The sequence below is a fragment of the Panthera leo genome, chromosome D4 (genome assembly GCF_018350215.1).
Source record: "Panthera leo isolate Ple1 chromosome D4, P.leo_Ple1_pat1.1, whole genome shotgun sequence".
NCBI classification, from domain to species: Eukaryota; Metazoa; Chordata; class Mammalia; order Carnivora; family Felidae; genus Panthera; species Panthera leo.
The window spans coordinates 89,634,343-89,648,205 of record NC_056691.1 but is presented as its reverse complement, the minus strand read 5'-3'; the positions used below and the strand labels follow the sequence as shown (position 1 = coordinate 89,648,205).

General features: G+C 57.5%; 1 protein-coding gene across 8 annotated transcripts in view; it reads right to left on the bottom strand.

Annotated features, from left to right (window-relative positions):
* Positions 1-13,863, bottom strand: part of NTNG2 (netrin G2) — a 65,818-nt gene that overhangs the window by 48,284 nt on the left and 3,671 nt on the right. For all 8 annotated transcript variants that reach the window (XM_042913189.1, XM_042913191.1, XM_042913192.1 and 5 more), the window contains exons 2-3: positions 13,580-13,710; positions 12,642-13,341 (exon numbers count right to left, since the gene is read on the bottom strand). In XM_042913189.1, coding sequence (XP_042769123.1) covers positions 12,642-12,854 — 213 coding nt within the window. In that variant the 5' untranslated portion in view covers positions 12,855-13,341; positions 13,580-13,710. The remainder of the gene's footprint in view (positions 1-12,641; positions 13,342-13,579; positions 13,711-13,863) is intronic.

The following is a 13,863-nucleotide window of genomic DNA, read 5'->3' as shown; positions in this document are numbered from 1 at the left end:
CGTCCAGAGGGATGGGGACTGCCTGTACGAACAGCCACAAGCCGAGACCTTGAAGGCTTTCTTCTTGCTGGTCTCTGAGGAGCTAAGAAGTGGGGGGGGGGGGGCAGCCTGGGCAACAGCTGGGCACACTTGGACAGGTGCACCACCCTGTGGATGAATCCTTTGGAGAGGGCAGGGGTGGCGAGGCCGAGCTGGTGAGGGTCCGTTCGTGGACTTAGTCACATGGCCTTACCGACTGTTCCCGCATGTCCTGTTTGCAAAGCAGTCCCGGCAAAGCAGCAGTCAGGCCTGGCTGGTCATCAAAATTCCTGGAAGGGAGGGCCTGCTATCACCATCACCCCTGATTCACAGGCGAGGGACGTGGAGCCCCCAGAGGCCAGGCACCGACTCAAGGTCACACTTCTAGCAACCCGGGCATTGTGACCCCCCACGGGGGCACTGAGCACTCTACGGTGACCGCCAGAGAAGCCACCCTTGGCTTGGTCCCCCAAAGTGGCCCAGGTGACAGGCCTGGAGGGGAACTGGGCTGGGCTGGTCAGGGAGGCTTCCCTGGGGAGGTGGGGTTTCGGAAGGGCGGGCCCGGAAGGAGGGGTGGGCTAGGGACAGACAGGCGGAGGAAGATTCAACCAGGCTGTGAGGAGGGGTGCCCTGTGCAGCGAGGCCCAGTAAAGGCCAGTCTGGACGTGCAGAATTTGCGCAGGGAGAGACGAGTTAATGCACTTGGCAGGCCGGGGGCCTGGCAGGGAATGTAGGGGATAAGGGCAAAGGGGCGGCCTGGAGCCAGCGGCGGCCTTGACATTCAGCAGCTGCAACAGGGCCCTGACTGTGGCTGGCCAGCCTTCCTCCGGGAAGAGGGGTTAAGAACCTGAGAACAAAGGGAGAGGGACCCCGAGGCGGGAGCCGGCACCCCTCAGCCCCCAGAGGCCAGAGCAAGGCTGGGGCGTCCGCAGGTCAGGGGCAAGGACGGGTTCCGAGAACGAACTCTCTCCCTCTCTGGCCTTTGAATTTAAAGGAATGACAAGGCCGGAAGGGATCCGGCTGGTCCTGGGAAAGGCTGAAATGGTGGGCTGAAATGGGGGCACTTGGTGGTGCCCCGGGACCGCCTGGGGAGTCCAATTAAACCCCGGTGCCCAGGCCCATCCCGGGGACCGTGTGCAGGATGGGCAGGGAGCACACGGGATCCCCCGTGCAGCCGGCTGAGAGCTGGGCACGCGGGATGCGGGCCCCAGCAGAGCCTCGAATCTGCACAGCGACCCGGCCCCTGCCTTCTCCACTCCCCCAGTCCCATCGGCCCACCCGAGTTTGGAGCCTTCAAGAAGGCCGCCCCGATGGTTAGGAGACACGGGACCGACGGAGGAGACAGGCACAAAATCGGACCCCCTTTCCTGACGCAGAGGCGCTGCTCACCGTGGTTCTCACCTTAGACGCACCCGGGCCCCCAGACCAGCCACGTCACACCCTCTGGGGTGGGTCCTACCTATCGGGGCGGTTCAGCTGCCCAGGAGACTCCAGCGTGCAGCCAAGCTCGAGGCCACTGCCCCGAGGACCCTGCCGCGGGACAATTCTCCATCTGGCGGTGGCACCCGGCCCCCAGCCCCCCTTTCCTACCGCTACCCCCAGGCTGAGAGGCGGCCAGACTGTTGGGGATCCCTGGTGGGAAGGGACGGGCTGCCCAAGCCAGGCAGACAGGCCCGGTGGAAGGCGGTGGAAGGCAGACGCTGCCACGCTCCCCCCTCCCCGTGGCTCTCTCCCCCCTCTATTTTTAGGTCCATTACTGTCCATTGTTGGGTGTATTTTTTTTCCTACTCTTTCCCCAGAAAAACAGCTCAGGTTCCTCCAGGCAAAGCCGTCTCCCCAGAGCGTGGGAGCACACACACTGCCAAGTAGATATGATAAGTGAATTATCAGCTAAGTGGATCTGCAGACTCCGTCATGTCTCAAAGGGCAGTGGGGGGTGGGGGGGGTAACCGCCACCATTACTCACTCCTCCCCAGCCCTCCCTCCTGGGGCTGACAGGGCGTGCTGGGGGAGGAGAGGCTGGCAGGGACAGTATGCTCACCCGGCACGAAGGGCCACACACAGATGACAACCAACTCAACCCATCAGGCGCTAAGCTATTCGGAGCGCCTCCCATCAGCTAAATGGCCTGGTTAGAGGCTAAGTGCTGGGTCCGGGCGGCCCAACGCGGAGGTGCCGAGCTCGTCTGCTTCAATGCTGTGTGACTTTGGCAAAGTGGCCTCCCCTCTCTGAACCTCGGGTTCCTCATTATTCAAAATGGGTATAAGTATGGGATCTACCGTAAGTCTTCTGGGAGGGTTCGATAGGTTAGGTGAGGTTAAGTGCTTGGTATACAGTAGGCGCTCAATAAATGCAAGCTATTGGTTCTCTGAGGAGGAGGAGGAGAAGGAGGAGGAGGGGGAAGGGGGGGGGGGAGGATCAAGACAATCCTCAGACAATAGGACCAGTCAGTTACAAGAAGGAAAGCATTAATTTCCCTGAGCATGAGGGCCCCCCAGCAGGACCGTAGGGGTCCACGAGTGGACTCAGGGCAGTGTGCTTGTAACCGTGTGTGCGTGCGCCTGTGTGTGTGTGTGTGTGTGTGTGTGTGTGTGTGCGCGTGCCCTGTTCCTGCAGGAGTACCATGGACTCTCAAAGGGGTCTGAACCCCCGAGGCAGGAGCCCCTGCTGAGGGACGGGTTGGTCTCCTGCTTTGTTTGTCCCCTCTGGGTCCCTCCTGGGTGCCTGGGACCTTACTGGTTTGCTCCCCCCCTCTCTCCCGCTCCCTCTCCAAGTTTCAAGGTCCCGAAGGTTAGCAGCAGAATCAGGGAACGCAGTGGGGTTCTGAGGTTGACCAGCCGACAGGAACTCTCCACCTCGAGACCTGCCTTGAGGTCACCCAGCTTCTAGAAACCGGTCCAGTGGGGAGCCCGGACTCAGCACGGTGCCAGCCCCGGAGCTATGGGATTTGGGATGGTACCTGGGGTGGAGACAGGGACAGCGACAGGGTGCCCCGTGGCTAGCTGGCTTCTCCTTCTACCGTCACCTGCCTCGGGCTGTCTCTTGATTCCCAGAGGGAGGGGACGCCCCAAGAACCCCAACTGGCCGCCGCCATCTGCTTGGGCTAGAGCAGAGGAAGGCAGCTCGAGGGTAACGTGCAGGCTCCATCGCTCACTGGCCTCCTTTTCACCTTTGCCCAACAACAGACTCTGCTATGACCGAGGGGGAAATGCCCTGGTCGTGTTTCATTTCCTTTTATTTCCCTGGTCGACACTTGGAGTCAAGTGGACAAATGACACGGGCCGAAGGAAGGAACCGGGATGAGGGATGGAGGGATCCAAATGGTCCCGCGGCACCCAGGGCAAACAGCCGGGGGACGAGAGTGCCAGATCCTTGATGACGGGCCGAGTCCCTTTCACGAGGGGCGGGGGGTAGCTCTAGAAGGCCCCAGGTTTAGGTGTGGAAGGCAGATCAATGGGAGGGACGCAGCGAGAGCTAGGGTGCATTCTCTAACGAAGGTGACCCTTCCACAGCTGGGCCCTGGGATCCCAGGTCCCCTTTCTGGCCACCTTCCGTGGTGCTGCTGCAGCCGGGAGAACCACAGCCTGGCAGGGGGGGCAGGCTGGGATGGGGACCTCGGAGCCCTCTGGGCCCCCGGAAAGCCAGCTCTGAGCACAGCCCGGTCACCGGGGGCCGCACACACGTGTGAGAGCTCACCTGGGGGTGGGGGGGGGGGGGTGGGCAGAAGGCAAACGCGTTGACGTTATGTTACACGTACCCTAAAGGGGCAGCTTGGGCACCTGCTGGCTGCAGGCAGCCTCCAGGCAGGCATCCCGTGTCCCCCACCAAACGCCATCAAGTGAGGTCACGAGTGGACAGATGGAGATCTGGTATGGAACGCCTCATGTCCTCAGGGCTCTGGTGCATTCTTTCAGGAGAGCCGTGGGCCTACGGCGGAGCCTCCTGGGTCTGCTGTCCCTCCCCTGGGTCTGCTGTCCCTCCCCGGGGGCCCAAGGAAGTCACTCCATCCTGCTGGGCCTCAGTTTGCCCTCACACAGGAAATGAGGGGAGCTGGATTTGCCCAGCAGCTTCACGTCGTGTTTATGGGGGGCCCTAGGACGGCCGCGGGGGGCTCAGGGCCCCGGGACTGGGATGGAGGGACACCAGTCGCCTGGCCCAAGGAGCCCACTTTCCCCTGAGCTGCCAGATCCGTGGTAATTTGCTCACACGTACTGATGTTCTAACCTTTAAGACCCCTTCCAAACTGCACTCCCTACTTGAGACAGAAGATAATTGTCGGCAGCATTTATTTCGTGGGGCAAAGGTGGGAGACAGAGACTCTTCTGCCCTGCTGAGTGGGTCAGGGAAGGGTGCTGTGGAAGCTGGAGAGGAGCTACCCCAAGACCAGAGAGAAGTCACGGGTTGGGCGGTGCTCCCCAGTTATCCTCCTCTGGGCATCAAAGCTAACAGCCCAGACTAAAAGCTAGGTCGGGGGTGGGGGGAAGGAGAAGCGGAAGAGGAAAGGAAGGAGGTGAGAAGGGGGAGAGGTGGGGAGCATGCCTCGGGCCTCACCATGGCATCGTTGTCAAATACCCGGGATCGGAGTTCAAGCCCGGACTCTCCCCTCAGTCTTGGAGTCTCAGTTTGCTCATCTGTGAAATGGGGACTACAGTTTCCCATGCAGGGCATTTGGGAGCGCCTGAGGAGACACCCGGCCCGGAATGCTCAGTGTTTCCACAGAAAAGATGGAGATCCCAGACGTAAACCCTCACGCCTACGGTCAATGGGTTTTCGAGAAGAGTGACAAGAATGTTTAATGGAGAAAGAACGGTCTCTCCAACAAAATGGTGCTGGGGGAACCGGCTGTCCTCATGCAAAAGAAGGAAGCTGGATCCTTCTTTTACAATATATACCAGAATTAACTCAAAATGGATCGAAGATCTGGACACGAGAGCCAAAACTGTAAACGTCTTAGAAGAACACATGGGGGTAAACATTCCTGACCTTGAATTTAGTAATGGTTTCTTTGATACAACATCCAAAGCATACACACAAAAAGGAAAAAGAATAGATCAATTAGACTTCAGTAAAATAAAAGAAAAAATGTGCATTAAAGGACACAATCAAGAGGGTGAAAAGACTATCCACAGAGTGGGGAAAATATTTGCAAATCGTGTATCTGATAAGGATCTAGCACCTAACATATGTCAAGGACACATAGAAATCAACAATAAAAAGGCAACCCAATGAAAAACAGGGCAACAGACTTGAATACATATTTCTCGAAAGAAGATATACAAAGGGTCAATAAGCACGTGACGCCTAGCACCATCAGTCACTAGAGCAAAAGGCGAGTCAAAACCATATGAAATGCCATTTCACACCCGCTAGGGTGTCCACAATAAAAAAAGACAAAAATGAGAAATACCCAGTGCTGGCGAGGATGGGGAGAAATTGGAACCAGGCACAGTGCTGGTGCGAATGGAAGGTAGGCGCGGTTGCCACGGAAAACATTTGGGCCTCCGCCAAAACTTAAACAGAGAATGACCATATGACCCAGCAGTTCTATTCCTCGGTATATACCCAAGGGCAGTGTCCACAAAAGAAAATTCTGCCCAGGTACAGAACAGCATTATTCATAACAGCCCCAAAGTCAAAGCAACCCCCATGTCCATCAACGGGTGAATGAATACAAAAAAAATGTGGTCTACCCACACAATGGACTGTCACTCAGCCTGAAAAATAGAACGGAGTACTGACACCTGCCAGGACACGGTGAGCCTCGAAAACATGACACTGAGCGAAAGAAGCCAGGCGCAAAAAGTCACCTGTCGTATGATTCCATTTACGCCAAGTGTCCTGAATAAGCAAATCCGCGGAGACAGAAAGCGGACGAGCGACTAGTGGCCAGGGGGCTGGGGGGAGGGGCGATGCGGCGCGACAGCGGCCGCCGGAAACATGATTTCCTCTTTCCGGGTCGAAGACGGCTCGAGACTACACAGAAGTGGTGGTCGCACAACGATTTGAGTGTACTAAATGCTACTAAACTATATCCCGAAAAACGGTTAAAAAGGCAACGTTTCTGCTCTATTTTCCTGCAATAAAATTATTTCAGTGGTTAATTTCAGGGCATGTGAATTCCACCTCAATTACAAATTGTTTTAAAAAAATTCTTTTAAAAATGCCCTTATCTCAAGAAAAAACTTTAACTGCGTGGGGATGGGTGGTAACTAAACTTATCACGGTGATCATTCTGCAATATACACGTGTATCGAATTGTTACGTTGAACACCTAAAACTAATACAGTGTTATCTGTTCATTATATCTCAATTAAAAAAAAAAAAGGATGGAGAAAACCAGAGGGAAATTACATGATGTGCCGTTGTATTTTTACCGCTCATCGTTGTTTTTCTTCGCTTTGGTTTGCATTCAGGAGAATACTTGGGGAAAAAAGTATCTAGTGCTGTGCAGGCCGCTCAGAGCCCCCCTATCTGCACCGGGGTCCCCCGTTTTGTCTGCATGTGACCAAAGCCGAACCCCAGCCTGGACTTCCCCGAACTCCCAGGATCCATTTGGCGATCTTCCGGGAGCATTGGTGAATCTAGGCAAACCCCATCTGTGCACAGGTGGGGAAACTGAGGCTAAGGGGCTCGGCCTGGTGTCCCAGCAACAAGGAGACTTTGCCAGAACCCGGAACTGCCCGGCTCCCCTCCAGTGCCTTTTCTGCGCTAACACGCTGTCACCCACCAGCCGTTGGTGTTCACTCGAAGAATCAGAGACACGTTTTCATCTATTTAAGCAAATCTGCTGCTGATGGAAAACAAATCAGAACCTGTTTCTGCATCATCTGCCGTTTCCTAGTTTCCTCTGCACTTGGTCCCCGCCTCATGGGCCATATGGACCCTGGCCAGGTCTGAGACAGGGGAGCCCGGGCCACGGGGCCGGGGGATGGGAACAGAGCTTTGCAGCCTGGGCCCGGGTCCCCGGGGTGGCAAGGGGCTGTCCCGCTCCTTCAAGCCTGCCACGCTCCGTTCAGGCCCCACCCATGGCCTCGCTCTGGCCTCTGCGTGCACACTGTTCCCCTGCTCCCCTCACTCCCACCACACTCTTGGCCCGACCCTCCCCCCCAGCACTAGGGGTCAGTTAGGATCCAGACAGAGGAGGGCTGAATCTCCCCCACTAAGTAGACGTAGGGAAGCCTCGTTCTATCGATTCATCTGTCTAACAGCATAGCAACGCCGTGCCCTGCAGGTTTGCGGGGCGGGGGGAGCAGTTTACAGGGTCAGGGGAGTTGGGGGGCTTGGATGGGACAAGGAGGTGAAGCGGCTTGTCCCCTCCCAATCACCCACACCTCTCTCCTCCTATCACCTGGACCCTCCCTCTGTGTCCCTGCACATGTCAACTCCCTAGCACTGGCCGTCGCCCCTCTGAATCCCAGACCACACGGGTGCCGACCCCCATCTCTGAAGTCCCACAGTGCACGCACACTGTACCCCGCATAGGTGCCCGGCCGATAGCCCTGTCTTCTTTCTTCTGTCACTCCTTTGTCTCTCCAGCTACATTCCAGGACGGAAAAGAAAACTCCTGTTTTGGAACATTTATTCTGTGCCAGGTGCCCTGCCGAGGTCTCTCCGTGCTGTGTCTCATCTCATTTGTCAGCCTTCCTCTGAGCCCCGGGGCTGGTGTCATCCCAGTGTTCAGATGGGAAAACTGAGGCTCAGGGCACAAGGGACTTATCCAAAGTCCCACAGTCCAGAGGGGGGGGTGGATAACTGGAGCTCACCTTTGCTCCTTCCCAAATCCCAAGTTCTCATCCACGGCGGGTGTAGCCTGTCTGTCCACCTGCCCATCCCCTGCCTCCCTGCACATGGGATTTGAGGCAGCTGCTCCTAATACATGCAAGGCAGGAGAAAAATGAAACTATGTGGAAAATCAAGGGCAGAGAATGTAGAGTCGGAAAAGAAAGACGAGCCTGGGGAAGGCAGGGATGTGTGAACTGGAAAGTTCTAGAACTTCTGACACTCTTTGGAAAGGTGTCCCCTCCGGGCCCTTTCCCCTCCCCCCGCTGCGCTCCAGGTGCACTGCCCCCTACCCTCCATGGGGTGTCCGTTAAGGGGCAGGGAGCTTGCTCATGTGGGCGCTGACCTCACAGCGCGCTGCCCCCGGCCTGTCACTCGTCTGCTCCCCAGGAAGGAGGCTTCACTGGGCAACAAGATGTCATGCATGGAACTATTCTTGTCCCAAGCTGGGCCCTGCCTCAGGCGTTTCGACAGAACGAGCCACTTTAACTAAGGGTTGGGTGAAGCTCAGGTTCCAAACTCACTTTCTACCTAAGGACCGAGCCGTGCAGACCTCCTGGTGAGATCAGATCACAAATCCCACAGCCAGGGGCCTTGACGGAGAGAAGTGAGAGCTTTCGGGGCTTCCTGGCCCGATCAAAACCCTGGTCCTTCCTGTAAGACTCAGTTCGAATCTCCCCTCCTCTGAGAAGCCTTCCCGGATCGCACGGACCTCCCACTCCCCCAACCATTTATCCATTAAGCGCTTACCTAGCACTGACTGAGCCAAGAGGGAGGGCAGCCGTCCTTCGGGGCTCCTACCACATCAGAGCGTCTCCCCCACGCCTTGTTGGCCGTGTCTATTGTGACTATCCGCAAGGTCTGCCGTGACCTCGTGTTGAGGGGAGCAGGGGGCTGGGGCACGCTCTTCTCTGTGGGTTCGGGGGCCAGGAACACAGCAGGGAAAGGAGGCCTGAACCAGGGGGCGGGTCGGCTCAGTATTGCTGGCTGGGAATATTTCTTGAATACCCACGTCTGGCAGGAGGCGGGGCACCTAGGACCTCGATTCTGCAGATGGAGTTCAATGTCACGGTGAGGTGGGGGCTAGAAGACTCAAGGATCCACCTGCCATCTGCCTTAATCAGCCCAGCAGTCCCCTTGGGTGGGGGGATAGGGCCGCTGGCTCGGCATCTGGGTAAGCTGAGGCAAGGAGATGGCAAAGCAGGTTCTGAGGGAGACGTGTGCTCAGAGATACACCTTCGTGGCCCCTCGACCAAGCCAGAGTCTCCTTGGATAAAAAGTTGACTGTTCATCTGCTTCAAAACCAAGGGGATCAATGTTGGACCCAAGATAACATCGAAGCCTGATACTAAAACAGAGCTCATACACTTCAAGTGCGTCCGGATATTCTGAGGGAGGCATTTCCTTCTCCTAGGCAGTTGGGGGGGGGGGGGGCAAGGCAGCCAAGATCACCCCCCCCCCCCCCCCGTTACAGATGAGGAAACGGAGGTCAGGAGAGACTTACCCCCGGTCACCCTGACCAAGAAAACAGCAAGGCTGGGATGTGAGCTCGGGGCCTCAGACCCCAGGCCTGTGCCTCTAGACAGGAGACACGCAGCCTCTCTTTGGCAGCTTCCAGAGGGCCTCAGGGCTGTGAGCTCCCAGCTCCACCCCTCACTCCTGGGACCCCTGCATGCCAAGATCCCCCGGGGACGTGAGCAGCGAGTCGAAGCCACGACTGAGCAATTATGTCGAGGAGCCGTGTCTCAGACCATACCCTGCATGCATCTGAATTGCCTGCATTGCTGGTTAAAATGCAGGTTCTGGCTCAGTTGGTCTGGGGCAGGGCCTGGGATTCTGCATTTTTAACAAGGTGAGTCCAAGGACTGCACGTTAGGTAGCAAGTAGGTATCTACAGAATTGCTTTAAACACCACCTGCCTGGTCTGTGGCCAGCACCGTCTCTCTCTCTCTCTTTTTCTCTTTTCCCCACTGTCACCCCTCCTGTCGTCTCTCTCCTGAGGCTCAAGGGTTGGCTTTTATCTCAGAGGCACAGGAAGAGAGTTTTGGAGCACTGAGGGGCCTGCTTCCCGCACCCAACCACTCCCGCCCCCTGGGCCCTGCAGCGTGGCCAGGCTGGCCCTCTCCGGCCGGGTCCCCCAGAATGGAGGGCAGAGGGCTGTCTGTCCTCTCCCGCGGCCCTCATTGAAATTTTGCCCTTGCCCTCAGATCCTCTGTTGAGAGCTCATCCCTATTAATTCTCATTGTGCATTTAGAGCCAATAGGTTTTTATTTATTCATTTATCTTGGTCTTCTCCCCCCCTCCCCTTCCTCACCAGGCTGGAATTTACAATTCAGTTCTCAGGTGGCCTTGCGGAAGGACGGAAGGACAGGAAGCCTGGCGGGAGGGAGGGTCTGCACACTGAACCCTGGAAAGGGCGGCTGCCTCTTGGCCCATCTTGCACCCTGGGGGTGCTCCAGGGCTCACATTCCAGTTGGCTGGATGCTGGGACAGGACCTGGGACCCACTGGGCGCTCGCAAGGCTAAAGGGGCAGTGGGGGGCTGGCTACTGGTGGGGCGCCCCCTGGTGGTTCACATCACCTGCCGTGCCCGGAGCGGTTCAAGCTCCCCGGCCATGCCACATAGCCCTGCTGCCCAGAGACTAGAAATACGGGGCGTGGCGTCCTCAAGGTTGAACAGAGGAAAGAAAAGCCAGGGACACGGCTGAGGGCCTCCTAACAACAATAATAAATGCATGACACCTACTGCACATTGAGCACCTACTGTGTGCCAGCACGGTGCCCAGGGCTTGGCACGGCCAGGGCGCATCCCCTTGCCAGCCCTGTGACACCCAGACAGTATCACCTCTACTTTACAGGGGAGGAAACCGCAGCTCAGAGGGGCAGGCCGAGCCACCTAGTGGGGGAGCACAGGCCCTGGATGCAGACCAGTTGCCTGCCCGCCTTCTAAATGAGTGACCTTGCCAGGATTTAGGCAAACCTTTCTAATCCCTACAACAGGATTAGAACAGTCCCTCCCCACCCCACCCCCCCAGAGCATCCCGGAGATGATTAAATGAGACACACACAGGACCTGCTCAGGGGAAGCTGCACGGGGGGTTGAGTCCATCTGGACGGGACCCCCCCCCGCTCCCTGCAGAAGCCAGCTCCCCCCACCCCCCACCCCCGCCTGCCCAGGCAGAGTCCCCATTCTTGTCGGCCGCACATTTGTAATCAAAGGCGGAGCAGGACAGCAGCCTGTAATGAAATATTTAAGTCCACCAGACACCTGGGGAGACACTGAGGACCCACCTATGCGGGAGATGTTGAAGACGTTGTTCTTCCTCGTCTGTCTCCCCGGGAGAGAAGGAGAAGCGACACCACCTGGGCTCAGGTGGGGCAGCGCTAGGATTGTGGGTCGGGGTGGGGGTGACCACCCCACCATGGCAGCTGCACCGGGTCCCCCGTGTGAGGGTGCAGGCAGGGCCGAGAGTATCCTGAGCCAGCTTTGGCCAGGAGAGGGCCTCAGACTTGCATTTGATGGTCACCTCCACCCCTCAAGCCCTTGACCGGAAGCTGGTCCAATGAATTATGATTTAGCTGCCCTGTCCCACACCCTTCCCCCAGTACATTAGGGCAATGACTAATATTTAAGAGAAGAAATACAGTCGAGACTCTAATAGGAGAGACAGAGGTTGACTCTGTTCAGGGAGTGAGTGGAGAAGTGTTCACAGGAGCTGGGGGGGGGGGGGTTGTCGGCCTAACGCACAGGCTCAGAACTGGGCTCCACTGCCCGTCGACCTGGCCTTGCCCCTGACCTTCAGGAGCTGACCGCCTTGCTCACCCCTGAGCCAGCGAAGCCCTGGGATCCCCAGTGCAGTGACCCCCATGGACTATCCAGTCTCTGCCCCCAGCCCTGTGCTGCCTTCTTCCCTCCCTCCCCCGCTGGCTCCCTTGGCCCAGCCACCGTCCACAGTGACAGACTCACTCACGACGGACTGCTGACTGTCCAAGTGGAAACCTACCTTCCCAGGCTGACTGCCCTGTGATAGGAACGAAACTCCCCGCGGGACAAAGGCGTCCCCAGGAGCCTGGGGGGGGGGGTGGGGATGCCTGCTCAGTCCAGCCATAGGCCCCAGAGGCTCCCTCAAGGACACCCCAAAGATGACAACGAGCCCCTCCTATCAGCTCCCACAGCCTGGATGCCCAGCGCGGGGCTGGGGAGGGGGCTCCGCAGAGCTGCCCAGCGGGAAGGCCCCTCTCGGCAGGCAGTTTAGCTCGGTGGCTTTGGAGCCAAACACGCGAGTCCCAGCTCCAGGACTTCCTGGTGCGTGACTCCGGGCCTCAGTTTCTCCATCCGTCCAACAGGAAGGACAACCGCTAACGTCTGGGGGGCACTCGCTCTGGGCCAGGCACTTCACGTGGGACGAATTAGCTCACTTACTCCTACGATGCCCATTTGATAGACAATGGAACAGAGGCCCAGACATGCCACCCCCCAGAACTCCTCCTTTATACGACGCGGGGTCCGCCTGGCGGAGCTGAGGGGAGCACTTGGGCGTGAAGCTGTCAGCCCACACACGAGGAGCTCCCGCAGATGACCCCCCGCTATTACGGAAACGATCCAGTGGTCAGCGGGCCAAGAATGTGCCCGCCCCAGAGAACGAGGTCACGTGACCTCAGAGCCCCGGGGCGGGGGGGGGGGCAGGGGGGGTGCGGCCTTTGCTTTGGCACTTTTCCAACGTGGGACAGCCATCCGGTGCCCATCAGCCTTGCATCTGGGCCCCCCCATCGTGCTCACCCATCACAAGAGTCTGTCCCGGACCCCCTCCCACTCGGCCTGAGCGAAGCAGTGGGCTGACTTACGTGGGAGCAGAATCTCTCAGGGGGGTCTCCACACGTGATGCCTGAGGGTTCCACCTTCACCTTGACGTAGTCCTTTAGCCGCATCACCTTGGGCTGGCAGGCATAGAACTCCCAGGTGGGGCCCTCATCCGTGGTCACCCAGGATTTGCAGATGTCGTAGTCCCCAGAGGCCAGTGGGAGGCAGTGCAGGAACAGAGCCAGCAGGGGCAGCATGGCTGAGCAGTCCGCAGGGGCGTGGCCCGGACGGGCGCTGGAGAGGCAGCGACTGGGTCAGGCGGGACTCTCGGCCTCAGCATGGAAGGGCCACATCTGCCAGGCAGTGGTGGCTGGATGACCCGGGGACTCGAGCACCGACTGCCGGGTCGCAAAGGGCGAGGAACCTGTTTCTTCCCGAAGGCCGATGCGGAAAATCCAGAGCCGGCGTTTCTCAGACTGCTGATGGGCAGATCAAAAAGTTGCCCATAACTTGGCGTCCTCCTAACCTTGGCATTACACCTCTCCCGGAGGTGAATCTGATCAAATCAGGCAGGCTCTCAAATTGTGACAGCGGGTGGAAATGGGATAAGGAGCAAATCCGCGGGGATCCGGCATGAGGCGGGATCAGATTGCTTCTAATTTTTGTCCCTCCAATCAATCCAGGTTCTTTAAAGGACCCTTAATGTGTGATGGGCTCAGCACAACCGCAAAACAACCCTCTGGCCTGCATTGTAAAGATAAAATAAAAATCAGGAGGTGTACGTGTTAGCTGGAAAGATGTTCCCTCTGTGGGACCGGACTGGCATCTCAGACCAATAAAAGAGATTTCTCTTCACATGGGCTTAAAGTGACACCAACGGTGTGGCTGGACTACGGCATGAAAAAGTGACTGAGGTTTTAACTGGGGAGCAGCTTATGTGGCTCTGCTTTGTGGGGACGGGCACTAATGGGGGCCAGCTGACCTTGGCTGGTAGCCATCGGCAACTTATTATGAAGTTTCTCACACTTCCGCTCTCAATGCATCCAGGTACCCGGGGCTGGCTTGTCTTTCATTGTTAAGAGGGGAGGAGAGAGAGCTCATTAGCAACAACACCTGCAACAAATTAAAAAGAGAAAGGGTGGGGGGGGGGGAAAGACGTGTAAGAACAAAAGCTCTCTGGCAAAATGTGCAAAAAATGAGGCTGCATTAGCGAGGTCTCCGGAGAAAAGTAGGTTATCTTTATTAACATCAGAGCTGCGCATTTGG